At 40.1% G+C, this 15,972-nt stretch overlaps 1 protein-coding gene across 1 annotated transcript in view; it reads right to left on the reverse strand.

Moving 5' to 3' along the window:
• PTPN14 (protein tyrosine phosphatase non-receptor type 14) overlaps nucleotides 1-15,972 on the reverse strand; it is a 67,957-nt gene that overhangs the window by 11,501 nt on the left and 40,484 nt on the right. The window contains 7 exon segments of the mRNA XM_072409861.1: nucleotides 1,160-2,628; nucleotides 3,343-3,409; nucleotides 3,570-3,627; nucleotides 5,223-5,305; nucleotides 7,353-7,568; nucleotides 9,653-9,740; nucleotides 11,671-11,741. Coding sequence (XP_072265962.1) covers nucleotides 1,160-2,628; nucleotides 3,343-3,409; nucleotides 3,570-3,627; nucleotides 5,223-5,305; nucleotides 7,353-7,568; nucleotides 9,653-9,740; nucleotides 11,671-11,741 — 2,052 coding nt within the window.

The following is a 15,972-nucleotide window of genomic DNA, read 5'->3' on the forward strand; positions in this document are numbered from 1 at the left end:
GTAAGAAGATTGATGTCCTTTTATCTGTTGCATCCCTTTTGTAGCTCCTTAATATACAACGGCTACTTGTGATGGGCTATTTTCTATCTACTATGTTGTACACCCCTGCCAATTGTATTCTCAGACTTCTTTTTGAGTTTTATAAAAGGAATTTAAAAGAGCTCAGGGTAAGAAACATAGAATAAGTAGATTCAAATAAAAGAACAATTATTTACAATTATAACTATAACAGAGATACAGATCTGAAATGGTGAGGACTTATCAATAGGTACATTGCTACATCCCCGGACAACAATTCTCTGGATGGATTTGATTGACTGGGTCAAATATTACAGTTAGGTTATATGGGTTCATGTTTTAAACCAAACACAAGCATTTAAGTGTTTGTAAAGGTAAAAGGTTTCAGATAGAGGAGAAAATGGATAGGACCTTATTTTGCTCTCCATTCCCCGTTGGATAGATTTCCATTTACGTCCGGTCCAACGGACACAATAGGAAATATAGGGAAAACCTTAATTTCCCCTTTCTTCATCTGTTATAATTGTAAAAACATTCATTACCTATTATTTTATAAGTTAAGAATGAAGGCCACCAGAATAAACAGAGCAGGTGAATTTCTCTAGTGGGTACACAGAGTAATTTGAGCGCTTCCATGCCTTATTCAAGAAAAGGTTTTGGCTTTACATACATATTAGGTATGATCTTTAGACTTGTGTGTTATGCTAACACACACAAGTATAAATGAGCCTTTAAAACTTTGGTATATACATTGTGGAAATATACAGTATATGGGGGCAGCCATATTTTCTCTTTACGTACTTGGGCACCATTTCTACTTTGCAATGCCAAATAATAGTTGTGCCTAACTGCTCCTTCTCACAAAGTCCATAGGTCAGTTGACCACACAATACTGATATGTTTTCTTAACAGCTGTTAAGAACAAAACAAGTTGTTATACAAAGTTACAGAGATCTTCCTTTAATAACAAGTTGCTCTTTGAGTTATCAGTGCCTACAAGATAGACCTATGGTGGACTTCTAGGAAGAAGCTGGAGGTAAAGAGCAAAGAATAAATCAGCTTTAAGGTAGGGCCCCATCATCCAGCCCCAATAAATGAAAATCTGTTTTATTTAGGTAAATCATTATCATGTTTAACCTACCCTCATCATGATCTCCCTTTCAACTATGGCATCTTCTGCAGAAAACATCTCTGAAACTGGTCGTTCCTTCACTGGTTCCTTCTTGACTCTCTCCTTTACGCTAGTAAGATCGGGCTCTGAAATCGATGGCCCCAAAGAGGTCCCGTTGATTGGTCCCGGCTCGTTTTTGGACATACACACAGTCTGTGAATGCCGGGAACTCATGGCCTTGGCCCGTGCTATGGCAGCGAATATACTAGATGGATCATGTCTCAGTGCTCCATTACTGATACTTTTTCTTGGGCCCGGATATTCAGGTGGTGGCTTGTTTGGTATCCGAGCCAGGGCAGCCTGTAGCTGGGGGCTGAAAGGAATGAAGGAAGTGTGAGGAACTGATGATTTCATCGGTTCATCTTCCTCTTCACTGTCACTGCTGTGGATCAACATGGTGGCATCCGAGACGTTCTTTTTGTGGTGGTACATTGGCATTTGCTGTAATTCCTGAGGCTTCTGCACGGGCTCCTCCGTGTGCAATTGCTCTCTTAATGTATTCCTGCGTGGCAATGGGGCATTTAACGACTTGAAAGTCATTGCTTCCATCCCTCGCACCATGTTGCTCATAACTTCAAAGCTGTGACGTTTGTTAATGACGGGATGCTGTTTATGCGGTTTTAAGGGCTCGCTGACCTCTTGAAGAGACTCTCGGACCACAGGTGAACTGTCTTCTTGGAAAGTTTTTACAGACTGCTGGACTTTTCTGGTTACCAGGTCCGGGCTACTGGCGCTGACACGCTTGTGACGGTGACTTGCCAGGTCAGGAGTACTGCTAGCCGGTCTAGGTGGTGGGTATGGAGGAGGGGGTCGAGATAAAAAGTTTCTGACCATATGAGTAGCACTGAGCGGTTGAGGTGGAACATTGGCAAGTTCAGGTGTGCTTACAGTATGGGAAATTGACTTAGCATTAGCAGGATTTGAAACAGTTTGGTTCCCCAGCATTTGTTCAGGATGATTAATGGGCTTGTTGCTGAAATGAGCTTGAGGTCCATAAGGGGTCATGTAAGGAGGTCTTTCCAGAATCTCAGGCTGGCTATACACCATATTTTCCCGCTGCCTATATACATGGGTGTTTCCAATATTGAGGTTTCGTAAGGACTGACTCTGGGTATCTGGAAGATAAACACTCCGATTCTTTTGCCTCATTACAGCATCATAGTCCGGGGTTTGCCGATAAGAAGGCACAATAATAGCACTGTGTCTAGTCTTAGGGATGCAGTCAGCCCTCATGATGTCATTTCCGGTGATGCTAACATTAGAGGACATTGGGGAGGCCTGGATGAAGTTTTGCGAATGGTTCAGTGAGTTCATACTATGGGCACTTGATACACTCCCATTTGGCACAGTACCATTCCAATAATTGAGTTCCATGTATCTATCCAAGCTGCTCTGAGATATGAAATTCACTGTCTCCTCATTCATAGGGAATATGCTGTCTGCAAGTGGAAACATATTATAATGTCAGTACTGAACATAAGGTAAAAGTAAAATAAGTAAATAAATGAAAGGTGATCAATCAAGGGAACAAAGGTAAAAGAATTATCGATAATACTAGAAAGGGAAGGCAAAAAGTAGGCTATATAGTCAAATGTTTGTGAACACATGACTTCCACCTATATGAAATTCTCTGATGCCCCATACCAAAACCAAGAACATCATGGAGTTGATCAATCCTTAGGCCGACTATCACACATATTGTATAGACAAAACAAAAATGTGGATGCCCAAATCGCATTCAATTGTTTCCAGTAAAGGGCAATCCCTCCTCCAATCCCTCTTCTCCCACTTACCTTTCTGACCTGTAGAAAAATACTCCCCTAACTGCTCTCTTGGCTCTTCCAATTACCTACTAATGACTTCCTCACTCATAACCTCATCACACGCACGGTTCTTCCCCTTTGAGTGACGCATGACTTCCCGCGCATGCACGGTCCAGAGTCCGTGTATTTAGTGGTGCTTAGGTCAGAAATAGTTGGCGACCACTACTCTAGAGGCTTTGTAAATGTTCCACTAGTCTTGTATGTCAAACAACTGAAACAATTTTTCTGTTCACAAGGAACACGCAAGGAAGATGAGATGAGAAGGAAGATTTTTTTAATGAATATTCAATAATGGAGCAATAACAAAAGTTTAAACTGCAACACACCTACCTTCAGAAATAAAGATTTCATTCCCCATAATGTGTCTCGGAGGTAATATAGTTGCTTGTTGCCTTGACTAGATAATGGAAAAACAAAAATTAACAAAAACGGACGATGAGAGAAATGGGAATAATATAAAAATAGAGAGAAGATAAGAAAATAGAAAGAAAAGTCAAAGGATGAAAGAATAACAAAAAAAAAGGGTAACAGAAGCACACGGTTAAAAAGTAACTTACCATGGAAGACCGGCTCCATGTAGGCTGACGTCTGATAGTGGGTGGAGTGATGGGCTGTCTGTAAAAGCAAGACAAACTATGAATACATTTATGCGTGTTCTATCCCTTCTCTGTCTCCATCAAGCAAACATCATGTGCAAACATTAGCTCTGCTGCCCAACATAAAACCATTTGGTGCGTATTGTGCCGTCCTCAGCTCCCAGCAGTCCACAGTGAGAGAACCATATTGCAAAATGATGCTGCAATGGCAGAATTCTCAGATAGCATTTTTCCATACTTTGTCTCCTGCAGCAAATCAACATTTACATTTTTCTTAAGCATTATTTCTTGGTCATGGTTGTCTGAACTCATAATCCCCCCCCCTCTCAAATTCCAAATCTCCCCCTGACATATATCTAACTGTTAACAACACTGTTATTCGGCCCTCCCCTCAGGCACGTTGTCTTGGTGTCACCATTGATTCCGCCCTCTCATTTACCCCCCATATTCAGAACATTTCCAGGTCCTGCCACTTTCACCTACGCAACATCTCCAAAATCCGCCCCTACCTGTCCCCTGAGACCACCAAACTCCTTGTACATGTTTTTATCATCTCTTGTATGGACTACTGTAACCTCCTCCTCTCTGGTATCCAACAAACCCGACTCTCTCCTCTACAATCTATTATGAATGCTGCAACCAGACTCATCATCCATCCTTCCCACCGCTCCTCTTCCGCTGCATCTCTTTGTAGTTCTCTTCATTGGCTTCCATTTCACCTTAGAATCAAATTCATCTCCTGTGCTTTACCTTTCTGACCTGGTAAAAAAAATACTCCCCCAGCCGCTCTCTCTGCTCCTCCAATAACCTACTACTGATGATCTGATAGGGGTCCCTATATAAACAAGACTATTTATGTCATATCACAGCAACATGGAAAAAGACAGCCAACATGTTTAGGGGGCATCAATGGTCCCCCAAACCTGTCTATGAAAGAACCATTTCTCCTTTTCATGCTTAAGTACACTTAATGGAACCAGCTTGGTGCATCTGTGTTCTCTGGCATTTAGGCCACATAGTAATGATGATAATCAGCCCATGTATGCAGACAAAATCCATTCCTAATTTTGGTAAAAGTATAACCACATCAAAAACCAAAAGAACAACAAAATACAAATTTCAACTACAAGGATCTTTGTCAAACCTCCATAAATGTAGGAAATGAGAATATCTGACGTCATTAGCATTTAATATCATTAGTTGGTGAGACATTCCAAGTAAATAGCTCAATGCTCAACACAAACAATTGTCCTAAAAAAAACAGACTGGACACCAGTGTTTAAACAACTATTGTAGTTTACATGTTCACAAAATGTTAAAGCTCTGATGAAGAGAAAGTGTTGGTACCCCTAAACATGTTGGCTGTCCAATTATCTTTGGACCCTACGACATCGGTTTGGTGTTCTCTAATTCCTCAACTACTCGTCTTTATCCAAAATGCCAGATTTGGAGATCCCTGGCCACTGAGAGAAGCCTAACCCAAGCCAGAAATCACCATGAACTGAATTTGTTAAAGAAATCAGAAACAGATATTGCAGCAGGCAACACATCATATACATCATGTTAACTTATTTTTTTATCTTTATAATCCATGCACACAAAAAAGTCACTTACTCTGTGCAAATTTTGTTCTCCTTGTAAAATTTCATCCGAGCAGCAAAGAGCCGCGATATGTATTTGCTGTTTTCAATGTCATCCTGTTGAAAAGCATGGAAAAGAAATGTCAATGGGTCTATGGAGTTCCTTTATTTGGGAAATAGTTGAGGACAATATGAGGTGATATCAAATTGCTTTCAGCTTAAGAAAATAAACAAAGGAAAAACAAAAGCTATAACAGGCCAACAATACTCTTCGCAACAACACCTGCCACCTGCACAATGCAACACCTGTCAAAGTACTTCTGGACAAAACTAGTCTAGTAGAATCACAATTTTATGAAAAGTATGAGGACTTCCTGATTATTACAGGGTTCAGGGGTTTCAAGGGTACTATTAACAAAAATTCCCAAAATTGTGGCAACAGATTGGGGGATGGATTGTTACTCCATAAGAACACAGTTTGATGAGTTTGGTATGGAGGAACTCAAGTGGTCTGCACAGAGCTTTGACCTCAACTCTACTGAACACCTTGGAGATGAATTGGGAGCCAAGTCTTTTCACCAATCCTCCACGCCAAATCTCACCAATGCTCATTTAAAAGAATGGTCACAAACTCATAGGAACACAAATAACTTTGTGGAAAAGCTTTCTGAGCAGAGTTTTGGTTATCATGGCTACAAAGATGTATTGGCTTCATATATGTTCACATGGTTTTTTAATCTGGTGACCAACAAGCTCATAGGGTGGGATGCCAAGATGTCCACAAACCCATACAGTGCACATTACGAGAGTTCTGCTGGTAATATTCACTTTAAAACAGACCTATCACCAAAAATGGTAGACAACACTTTTATGTAGAGTGTGCTGTGGCAATAAAGACAGAATGGAAGCATAGAGCCTCTTGGGATACCTATGTCACGCATCCCTGGAGGCTTCTGGCTACCCCTTCATGGGCAGAAGGGGCTTTATCCAACATAGGAAAAAAATTCTGATCTGGCGCTTGCACATAGGTCGGCACTCTTTTTTTTATCATTATCCAGTATTTATATAGCACCAACATATTATGCAGCACTTTACAAAGTCCATAGTCATGTCAATAGCTGTCCCTTAAAGGAGCTCACAATCTAATGTCCCTACCATAGTCATATGTCTTTAATACAGTCCAAGGTAATTTTTTTGGGGGGAAGCCAATTATCCTAACTGGATGTTTTTATAATCTGGGAGGAATCTGGAGTACCTGGAGCAAACCCACAGAGAACCTGCAAACTCCATGCTGATAGTGCCGAGATTCGAACCTGGGACCTAGCGCTGCAAAGGCCAGAATGCTAACCACTGAGCCACCAGTCTCCCCATTTACAGCGGATACGCCACCTGATCTCACAGAGCGAGATTATGTGTGGTGTAGGCAGAAGCCGAAGACAAAGGAAGATAGCAGCGCCCTGCACTTCCTCTGTGCCAGGCGAAGATGGATTCCGGGACAGCTCGAAGGAAGATAAGGGTAAGTGAGCTTTTTTTTCTGTTTTAATTTAGTTCTACTTTAAACTAGCCAAACAGAACACAGTTTAAAACTAAACAAAACTCCATTACTTAAACAGGTATTTATGGTATAAGTGTTGCACAATGAAATTAACTTTCCTGAAACCTATAGTAAATCATATTCATGAGACTGGCAAGCTGAAATGTGACCAGATGCCATAGGTCAGCTCCCTCTTTGCATTACTACTCTTTGGAAAGAAACATCGACGTTCACCGAACCATGTATATAGTTCACAGAAGACAGAAATGAAGACAATATTGTTTAGGATTTAATTTAGGGCACAGTAAGTTACAAGAACAATGGATTTTTGGAAGCATCCCCCCAAATGTTTCTATAAAGAGAGCCTGAAAAAAAAAAGGAAATAAGTGTAGACAACACTTCTAAGGACTGGAAAGCTGCAATATATTACATTTCCATTCTTGGATTTAGATAAACCTTAAGATGGTATAAGTACTCTGTGGCTGGTATATAATCCAGGGACTTATTTTCTCAAGATTTTTGCTTTATCCCAATTTCAGAGAGGAAGGCACTTTATCTGCAACAATACATACTTTGGTTTAAAAAAAAAGATAATCAGACAACAAAAATGAGAAGCGTTTGTGCAAGTACCGTGTGAAAAAGGACACTCTCTTCCTTTCTGTTCAGCTCCAGGACAATTGCAGACTTGTTGTGTGTGATATTCCCAATGTCATTCCACCTGCAGACAAGATTTCAGGTTAGAGCTGCCAAGACACACATTCCGACATTCCAAAGTCACCCCAGCGATATCTCTACCCAACCAGCCTCCGCTTGGCTGCATTCGCGGCTCCGATTGCCATTAGGAGCCTTTCAAGAACTATTCATCTAGCTGTAGTTTGAAACGTATCTCGGGCGGACCATGTCACAACACATAAATGCTCTTTTCATCCACTTGCTAGAGGGGAGATTAAACTAAAATATCCATGTTTTGGTCTCTGCATAGATAACAGGACTGGTTGGAGGAGACTTCTTTCAGCCCAAAGGAGTTTCATGCAGGATAGGCATCCCTATGTTTATATAGGATATATATATCTTAAAGAAAACGTCCCAAGGATAAGGACTCTCTTCTACAGCTAGACCCTTCATGGGACAACTTATAAAGGAGTCATGGATATTGTTATTGGTTATGAATGACCTGAAAATGGTAGGAGAAACTAAAACAATGGTTGGTTGGAAACCCAAAGGGACCTGTAGATAATCAGAAATTTAGAGTCCTTGGTCAAAGCTGTGCTGTTGGTTTACAAAGAATAATGTAATTGTAGGCAGATAGAAGTTGGAATGGACAGTGCAACTTTTCTGTGCTTTGCAAGCCTTATGAATATCAATTAAAAAGGCAAAGCTGCTACTTTGTTAAGGGCCTCATTCTGGCATAAAACTTCTCTTTTATCTCCCCAACGCCAGAGTTTTTAGGTTTAGCATTTGGCTGATCAGACATCCAACACTGTATCATGCAAGGAAAAGGAAGAGAAGTCACTTGCCACCCAAAGCTAAAAATACTGCTATATCTCTAAGAACCAGGTAGCTAAATGGAAAAGAAAATGGAAAGAGTGCAGATGCAGAATACACAGTATCAGGTTTTATTCACATTGGAGTCATTGTGAGTGCTCCTGGAGCAATGAGCAGGACCCGGTTATCAAAATGCAATTAGCAGACAAGAAGGTTGGGGGTCTCCATGCTGCTATACATAACACTAAATTTCAAGAACTCTTGCTCATCAATTAAAAAAAAAAAACAGAAGTTATAAAAGTCATAATATGTGGTTCATTTTCAGAGGTGTGGGTACTCAATGCTTGACTACAGCACAGATCCCAAACAAGTATGCAACACAAAACAAATTTTAGAATTCTATTATTATTATTATACAGGATTTATATAGTGCCAACATATTACGCAACGCTGTACATTAAACAGAGGTTGCAAATGACAGACAGACAGACAGTGACAAAGGAGGAGGAGGACAGGACCCTGACCAGAAGAGCTTACAATCTAGGAGGTAAGGAAGTAGCACACAATAGGAGGGAAGATGTGGAGTGGTGGGAAGTAGTGAGGGTTTAGGAGACAGAAGATGGGTAGGCAAGATTGAAAAGATGGCTTTTGAGTGCTCTTTTAAATTCCTTATCTCTGTTCTTTGAGGTCATTGGAAATTTTTAATCCAACGCATAAGCATACCAGGCAAGGAACATTTTCAGAATAAGACATTACCTGCAGCATTTTGTAAAAACTACTGAAGTTTATGAAATTGGAGGCACTCTCTGCATCACTGGTATACACAACTTCTGCATAACCTTGTATAAATAACTGGCTCCTATTACAAGATGTCTAGGACATTGAGTTAACTTGAGTGCATATATTAAAGAAAGATACTCGGGTTTAGAAAAATAACATGACTTGGGTATGATCAGTGAAAATCTCTGCAATGTACATTCAACTGCAGAGGGACTTTAATTTCAAATCTCAGATCTGAGTAAAGCTGGGAGCTGCAGTAGAGGGAGCCCTCTGCTTTATGATTGAGCACTGAATGCTTTGGAAAAATACACCAAGAGGATGGTCAGCATGTAGAGTTTATTAGTTCTTGTCAGTGGTATATTGCTTTCTGGAATTTCTTTTTAATCTAAACATCTTTATATATATATATATATATATATATATATATATATATATATATATATATATATATTTCAAATTTTCATATTACAAACTGATAGGAAGTGAAAGCATGGTGACAGATATGAGCTTATTCTCCTCCATTCACAGACTGAGATGGGTTCTAAACAGCCTGGGCTCATGGAAAATGAGTTATATGACGAAAGCTTTTACACCCACCCAAGCTTCAGATGGAAGGAGAGTGTAACTTATCTTTTAATGAGTGAAGTTCTGCTTCAATGACATACCTTGACAGAGAAATACTCCTGCCCATAGCCCTCCAATTGTTGCACTTCCTGTATGTACAGAATCTCGGCGTCTTCCGGACTCATCCCACTACAAGTGAAAACAAACGTGTCAGCCCACGCATACAAGACAATGGAACCGTGCAGCGATAGTAAAATATTTCTTTTCCTATTTCATCCCCACAACACATTCTCCTTTATCACAACAGCAGATGGCAGCTTAAAATCTAGATTGTTTCATGGACACACAGAACAACAACTGCATGAAGACGGGAATACAAAATGACAGCGGAAGCCTTATTAGAAAATTGGAAGCAAAATAACTGCAAATGGCAACTCCATTCATAATAATGGCCATGAAGATTATAGGTGTGATGGTCAGCTGTCCTCAAACTTTGGACATATAGTACATTTATGGGCTGAGCTATATATCAAAGTAAATCTTTTGACTAATATTAGGAATTTTATCTGTGTGACACTAAATCTATACCTAAGTGTATCATAGCAAGAAAGAAAAAATCTAGATACATCATCGAGCCCTCTCTTCCCCAGTCTGGCGCTTCATGGCCCACTTTCCATTTATTAGATCTTCTTTCTTTCACTAATAAAGGCTTAGAATTTTTTGTGCAAGTCTTTATCAATTTGTAGCCTTCCTAATACCTTTTTTTACTGCAGCAAGACATTCATTGTACTGCATAAAAAGTGGAAATTCCATTCATTCCAATGTGGCTGGGTATGTGTATAAGGCATGATGTATTTATTGAAGTCTCCTCCTTATAATTTGTTATTCTGCTATTGCGGTTGATGTGATGGGATGAAGATGGGATCGTCTGGCACTTCAGGTACCCAGGTGATTCTTTAATTTAATACATAATGCTTTCTTTACATGCACTAGAAGCAGATGTGGTTTTAGTTTGGGATGGGGATTTACATAACTTACTACTGGCACTATTTAATGGAGGCCGGAATGTCTAGATCTTTGCACTGCTTAATATTACACCAATGCATTGCTCTTGTTTGAGTATGTGATGTGTTGGTGATTTCTAATTGAAGTATGGCACCATCCATTGTGAATAAATGCAGCACTCACCATATGCTTTTCAACCTATTCTCACATCCATTTTAGCTGGCTGAGCCCCTTTCCTCTTCCATTATCTCTGACTATACCTAGGTGTAAAACTTTCCTGAAACAGGTTAAGTTAGAATATACTCATCTACCCCTATCTCCCCACATTGCTTTATGTTCTGTAATGTTGCATCCAGAGGTTCTGTAAAATACAGTGCATGAACACAATGCAGTCCAATGCAAGAGCATCTTTGCAAGATTTGGCCTTCTCTATGTATCACAGAACTTTACCCAGCAGAACATCATTCTTGTCTAGGTGCCATGGGGTGGAAGGTGGCGATAAGGCGAGCAATTCATTTGATCCTATACGGGTATGTTTTTTATCTACATAAAGTAGGAGATTTGCTAAGGTGGTTGGAGGCCTGGCCAGCAAAAGCAGACATTTGCAATTTCAGGCTGTTCATTGAAATCAGTGGTAAACATAGAAAAACTCATATCATCAGTTCTGTGCATTTGTATAAAAAAAATATGATCCTAATTTAGTTTGCATCACACATGGAGTGATATGTTACATTGGGATGCCAATTGCACCAACACATTGCACCAACATGGAGATTACATGGTTGCATTAGTTGTTTTTTTTTATAATACACATTGCCCTAATTTTTACCTGGAGACCTAAGGGGGTAATGATAGTCACTGTACTGTATCTATCAAGCAGAAGAATTGTCATACATATGGTTCTCTCTCCTTATCTCTTTATCTTCTCCTTATCTCTATAGCATAAAGGCGGGGAGTGTTTTGTATTCCACAAAGAGAACAGGAAACAACGTAGCTGATAAAGCTAAACACCCATTCACTGGGTATTTTTTTTTAAACTTCTTGATCAGATATAACAAAACACATCCAACTGCTCCACATCTAAAAGGAAGCAATGTTTAAGTTCAGGGCTCACCTTACAACTTTGTGTTCCAGAGTCACTTTACGGAGCAGTTCTTCCAGTATGGCGGCATCCTGGGACCAGCTCTGCAAAACACAGACAAAACACCAACTTCATCACCTTTTAGCATGAAACATAAAGAATCAGGTGCACATCATTGCTCTGGACCAGCTTCTTAATAGTAACAATGGTGGGCTGAGCCTGCAACAAGGTGACAACGCAGGAGCACAACTAGGAGACAGTTGTCAGCTCATAATAGGAGATCCTTTCTTGTCAGGATTAAAAGAGATTTATGACAGCTGCAGATTTATAATTATAAAGATTGTTAAAAAGACCTTAATATTTAACGTTCTAAAGGAGTTTTAAAGTTAAAAAAAAAAAAAGGTGCTTAGCAGTAGCATTATGTTATTTTACTATGACATTCCGAAGAGTTGTAAAGTGTCATCACTGCAGATAGAAGTTCTAAAAAGTTTCTGCTGTTGCAGTTCGTCCAAAAAATTTTAAACATTTAAAAATTTGAATTTTCCAATTTGGAAGTCCCAATTAGAAAAAAATACAGATCAGCAAACAATGCAAAAATTGTGAAGGATAATCTCCAGGAAGCCCTCCATGAAATAATGGCCAAAAAAAACATTCTCAGCTCTTTACTTCAAAAAGTATGTTGGGGAGTGTTCCCCCCAGTTTTACCACCCAGCATTTTGCAGTAACCGCCCGGCTGTTTTTGGGTGATTACTGAAGAGTTGGGTCACAATACAGGGGCTGTCATACACCTACAGCTTCTTCCCAACCTGCTTAAAAAAATGCCTGGGTAGGGCACTGTTGGAGATACCAAAACAGAAGGTTGGGACCGATGGCATTGACCATTAAGCCAATGGTGCTCAAGCATCAGCAGAAGCAAAAACATGGTAGCACCATCCTTTGTGTTATTTCTCCCTGAATTCATTTAGAAATCCTAACCAACAAAAATAACAATGAAATAAGATTTAGCTATCGGAACATGGTAGCACCATCCTTTGTGTTATTTCTCCCTGAATTCATTTAGAAATCCTAACCAACAAAAATAACAATGAAATAAGATTTAGCTATCGGAACCCAATAAATTAGGGTAAAATTTAACTTTGTCTGAAAGGCAATATCAACTCCAAAATGCCAAAATGGTGAAGGTGTGACTCAATTTACATCTGCAGATAGATATTAGGATAATCATTTGTGATAGTCAATAGGTAAAAGTACACTGCCAGTACACTAGTGCCATGATATCTTTAGTGACCTGCTGCTGTGTCAGATCACTAAAACAACCAATTACTAAATTGTAAAGCCCATGCCAACACCAGAATTCTGCCTCTGGAAGCAATCTTTCAGGATGTTTGCAGCGAGAAGAGAATAAATGAGCTCTGTATACAAAGCACTGTTCCACAGAGAGGTGAGAAGGGAAGATGATTAAGTGGCACCCTACTGTGCTCCCTACCATAGGGGATTGCAGTGGTGGCTACCAATCAATCAAATATTGATCCACCAGGATGAACTGATAAATGACCAGGGACCCCTGTATACTGAACACAACGGTCTTAGATAATCTAGCAAAGTGTTTCTCAATGAGGGTTCCTCCCAAGGTTAATGAGGTTCCTTGAGCAATGAGCAATTTTGCCTCTTGGGTTAGTTACCACTGACACCAATGATGTTTTTGGCTGTCTGTAAGGATGAGATTCTTCTCACTGGACAGCAATGTAAGAGGAATTCTTCTCAATGGCCACCATGGTAATATACTGTGAGCTATATATAGTATAGGATATAGTAATTATAAAAGAAGTACCTGACCTGAAAGTTATTTCAAGGGTTCCCCCATGTTAAAAAAGCAGAGAAAGGCTGGCGTGTGTTCATACCATAAAGAGTAACTAAACTAAAAAGTGCCTTAAAAAACAAATAAATAAAAAACAATAAAAAAACACACTTACCTTCAATTCAGCAGGGCAGTCTGATCCCTCTGGGGGTGTCCTGCATCGGGTTCCGCGTCGCCCCGGCATCTGTCCTGGAGCCGGCGCTTCGGGTGCCGCCATCTTCTTCCAGGTTCTTCATCCTACATCACCCAGAAGCGAGATCGGGTGACGTAGGATAGAAAAAAAAAACTTGCGGATCTCACTGAGCATGCAAATTTTTCTCTTTGCGCGAAAAAGCTCCTTCTGTGCATGCCCAAAATGTTCAGGCATGCGCAGAAGGAGCACCCAAGCCTCCCGGGATATGGGGGCGCAAAGCCTCCCAGGATATCTACGTCACACATCCTGGGAGGCTTTGCGCTCCCATTAGTTTTTAGGGGGTATTACTGCACCCGTGTTGCACTTAAAACAAAAAAACAACAGCTGTTTTGCCTTACATACAGGGCTTATTTACCCTTGTATGTAAAGTGAGTTTAGGTACACTTTAAGCCCTGCAGCTGGGGAGCCTCCTGCACATCCTCCCCAAAGAGCAAAACAATGCCGTCTATATAATGTTTGTTTAATAATATGATCAATACAATTACTGAGCACCTATACCAGGCTTTTGTCCCAGCACAACCAATTTGCAACAGGGCATTTAGAGAAAGAAGAGCTATCGGTCTCATCAATCCATGTCTGCTCCTCTACCAAGAGAACACACCTCCGCTTCAATCGCCTTCAATACACGTCTGAAGCTCTGCCAAGCATAGCTGACAGATTGAGCAATAAAACACAGAGGGAATGTAACATAACAAGACCACAGTGTGACAGAAGGCTTCAGAAAGCAGGGCCCGGGGCGATGGGTATTGTGCTCAGCAATCCTCTCCAGCCCTTCCCCTGAGGGCCCGCACACGGTATTTGTTGCTGTCACACAAGTATGTGGAGGGAGAAGGATCAGAGCGATAAGCAGAATGGATACAAGTCTGTACAACTGTGACACGCAGAACACAACTCGCTGGAAACATTCATGCAAACTTGGAGAACCGGGGCCTTTCATCAACGTTGGATAATCTGTGTTTACTTTCTATCCACATCACTAACAAAGAAAAACACTAAAAGGTGTCTGTAAACAAAACTGATTACCTTTAGAAAAGGAACATTGATCTTAGTGAAATGGAGCTGTCAACTTCACATGTCTGCATGAATACATTCCTGGTATGTCACAATGCAACACAACTGTATACTTTTTGACAAAAGATCCGCCTTTTATCATTAAAATGTCCAGAGTTCCAGTCTGGTGACTCTGCCTTGGATGGGAGGATGATGTTAGTCTGTTGCAGGCAAGACGAGACATTTCTTCAGTCTCCCCTCCCCTAATGATCAGACTGCAACACTATAACTTTGTAGCAAGTCACAGTATAAAAAAAACTACAATAAAGGTTAATCTGTGATAAATGACAAGTGTTGCGGAGGAATCCAGATATACATGATTGTGTCATCTCTGAGCTGATTAGAAGTCCAGGAAGCAGATGGTGAGCCCAGATGATGCCCGAAAAATATAATGTTGTCCTTATTTTCCCTAATTTATTCAAATGCTAAAATGTCAGGAATACTTTATTGTTTGGGAATTTGATACCTCCACCCTAACATGGAAGCAAAACGTTTAATTTTTTTAGGCAGCTGGCAACACCTTCATATGAGAAGCTAAGCTCCAGTTCATTCTTCCCGCCTCTGAGGTTCAGTAACTGCAAGAATCTAATTGGCCGGTCAGTAAGTACCACCCCCAAGGAAGCGTCTATTAAAAAAGGAGACAACAAATACAAGACTATACAGATTTTATGTATCTATTAGGAACCTGTTAGTATTTTATCTTTGGTCAGCTGTGTTGCCATAATCCAGAACACTATAGAACAAAAAGATGAAGGACAAATGGTCCTGGAATGGAGAGACAACACTGCAGCTGAAGGTGTTGTTACCCCAAGACTCTGGATAGGCAGGGTCCTCTCCTCCTCTTGTGTCAATGTCTGTATCTGTCTCATCTGCAACCCCTATTTATTGTACAGCGCTGCGTAATGTGTTGGCACTATATAAATACTGTTAATTATAAATAATAATAATTTAGATTCAATTTTACATTACGGCCTCCTCCTGCTACATCAATGCACAAGAGGAGATCCCCTTAAAATAATAAAACTTGAAATACTTACCCTGTTTATTCAAAATATGAATATATGTTTTTTTTGTTTGTTTAATTTTTAAAAAGCCTGAAACAAAAAGCCGAGTTTCATGCCAAGTAGGCGATCTTTGAAGTTGCTTTCAGCGGGATGTCATACTCGATGAGAATAAATTATAAAAGATAAACATCTAGAATAGGAATTGCGAATGATAGCAGCTAAATAAACCT

This window comes from Pyxicephalus adspersus, chromosome 4, assembly GCF_032062135.1.
Source record: "Pyxicephalus adspersus chromosome 4, UCB_Pads_2.0, whole genome shotgun sequence".
NCBI lineage: Eukaryota > Metazoa > Chordata > Amphibia > Anura > Pyxicephalidae > Pyxicephalus > Pyxicephalus adspersus.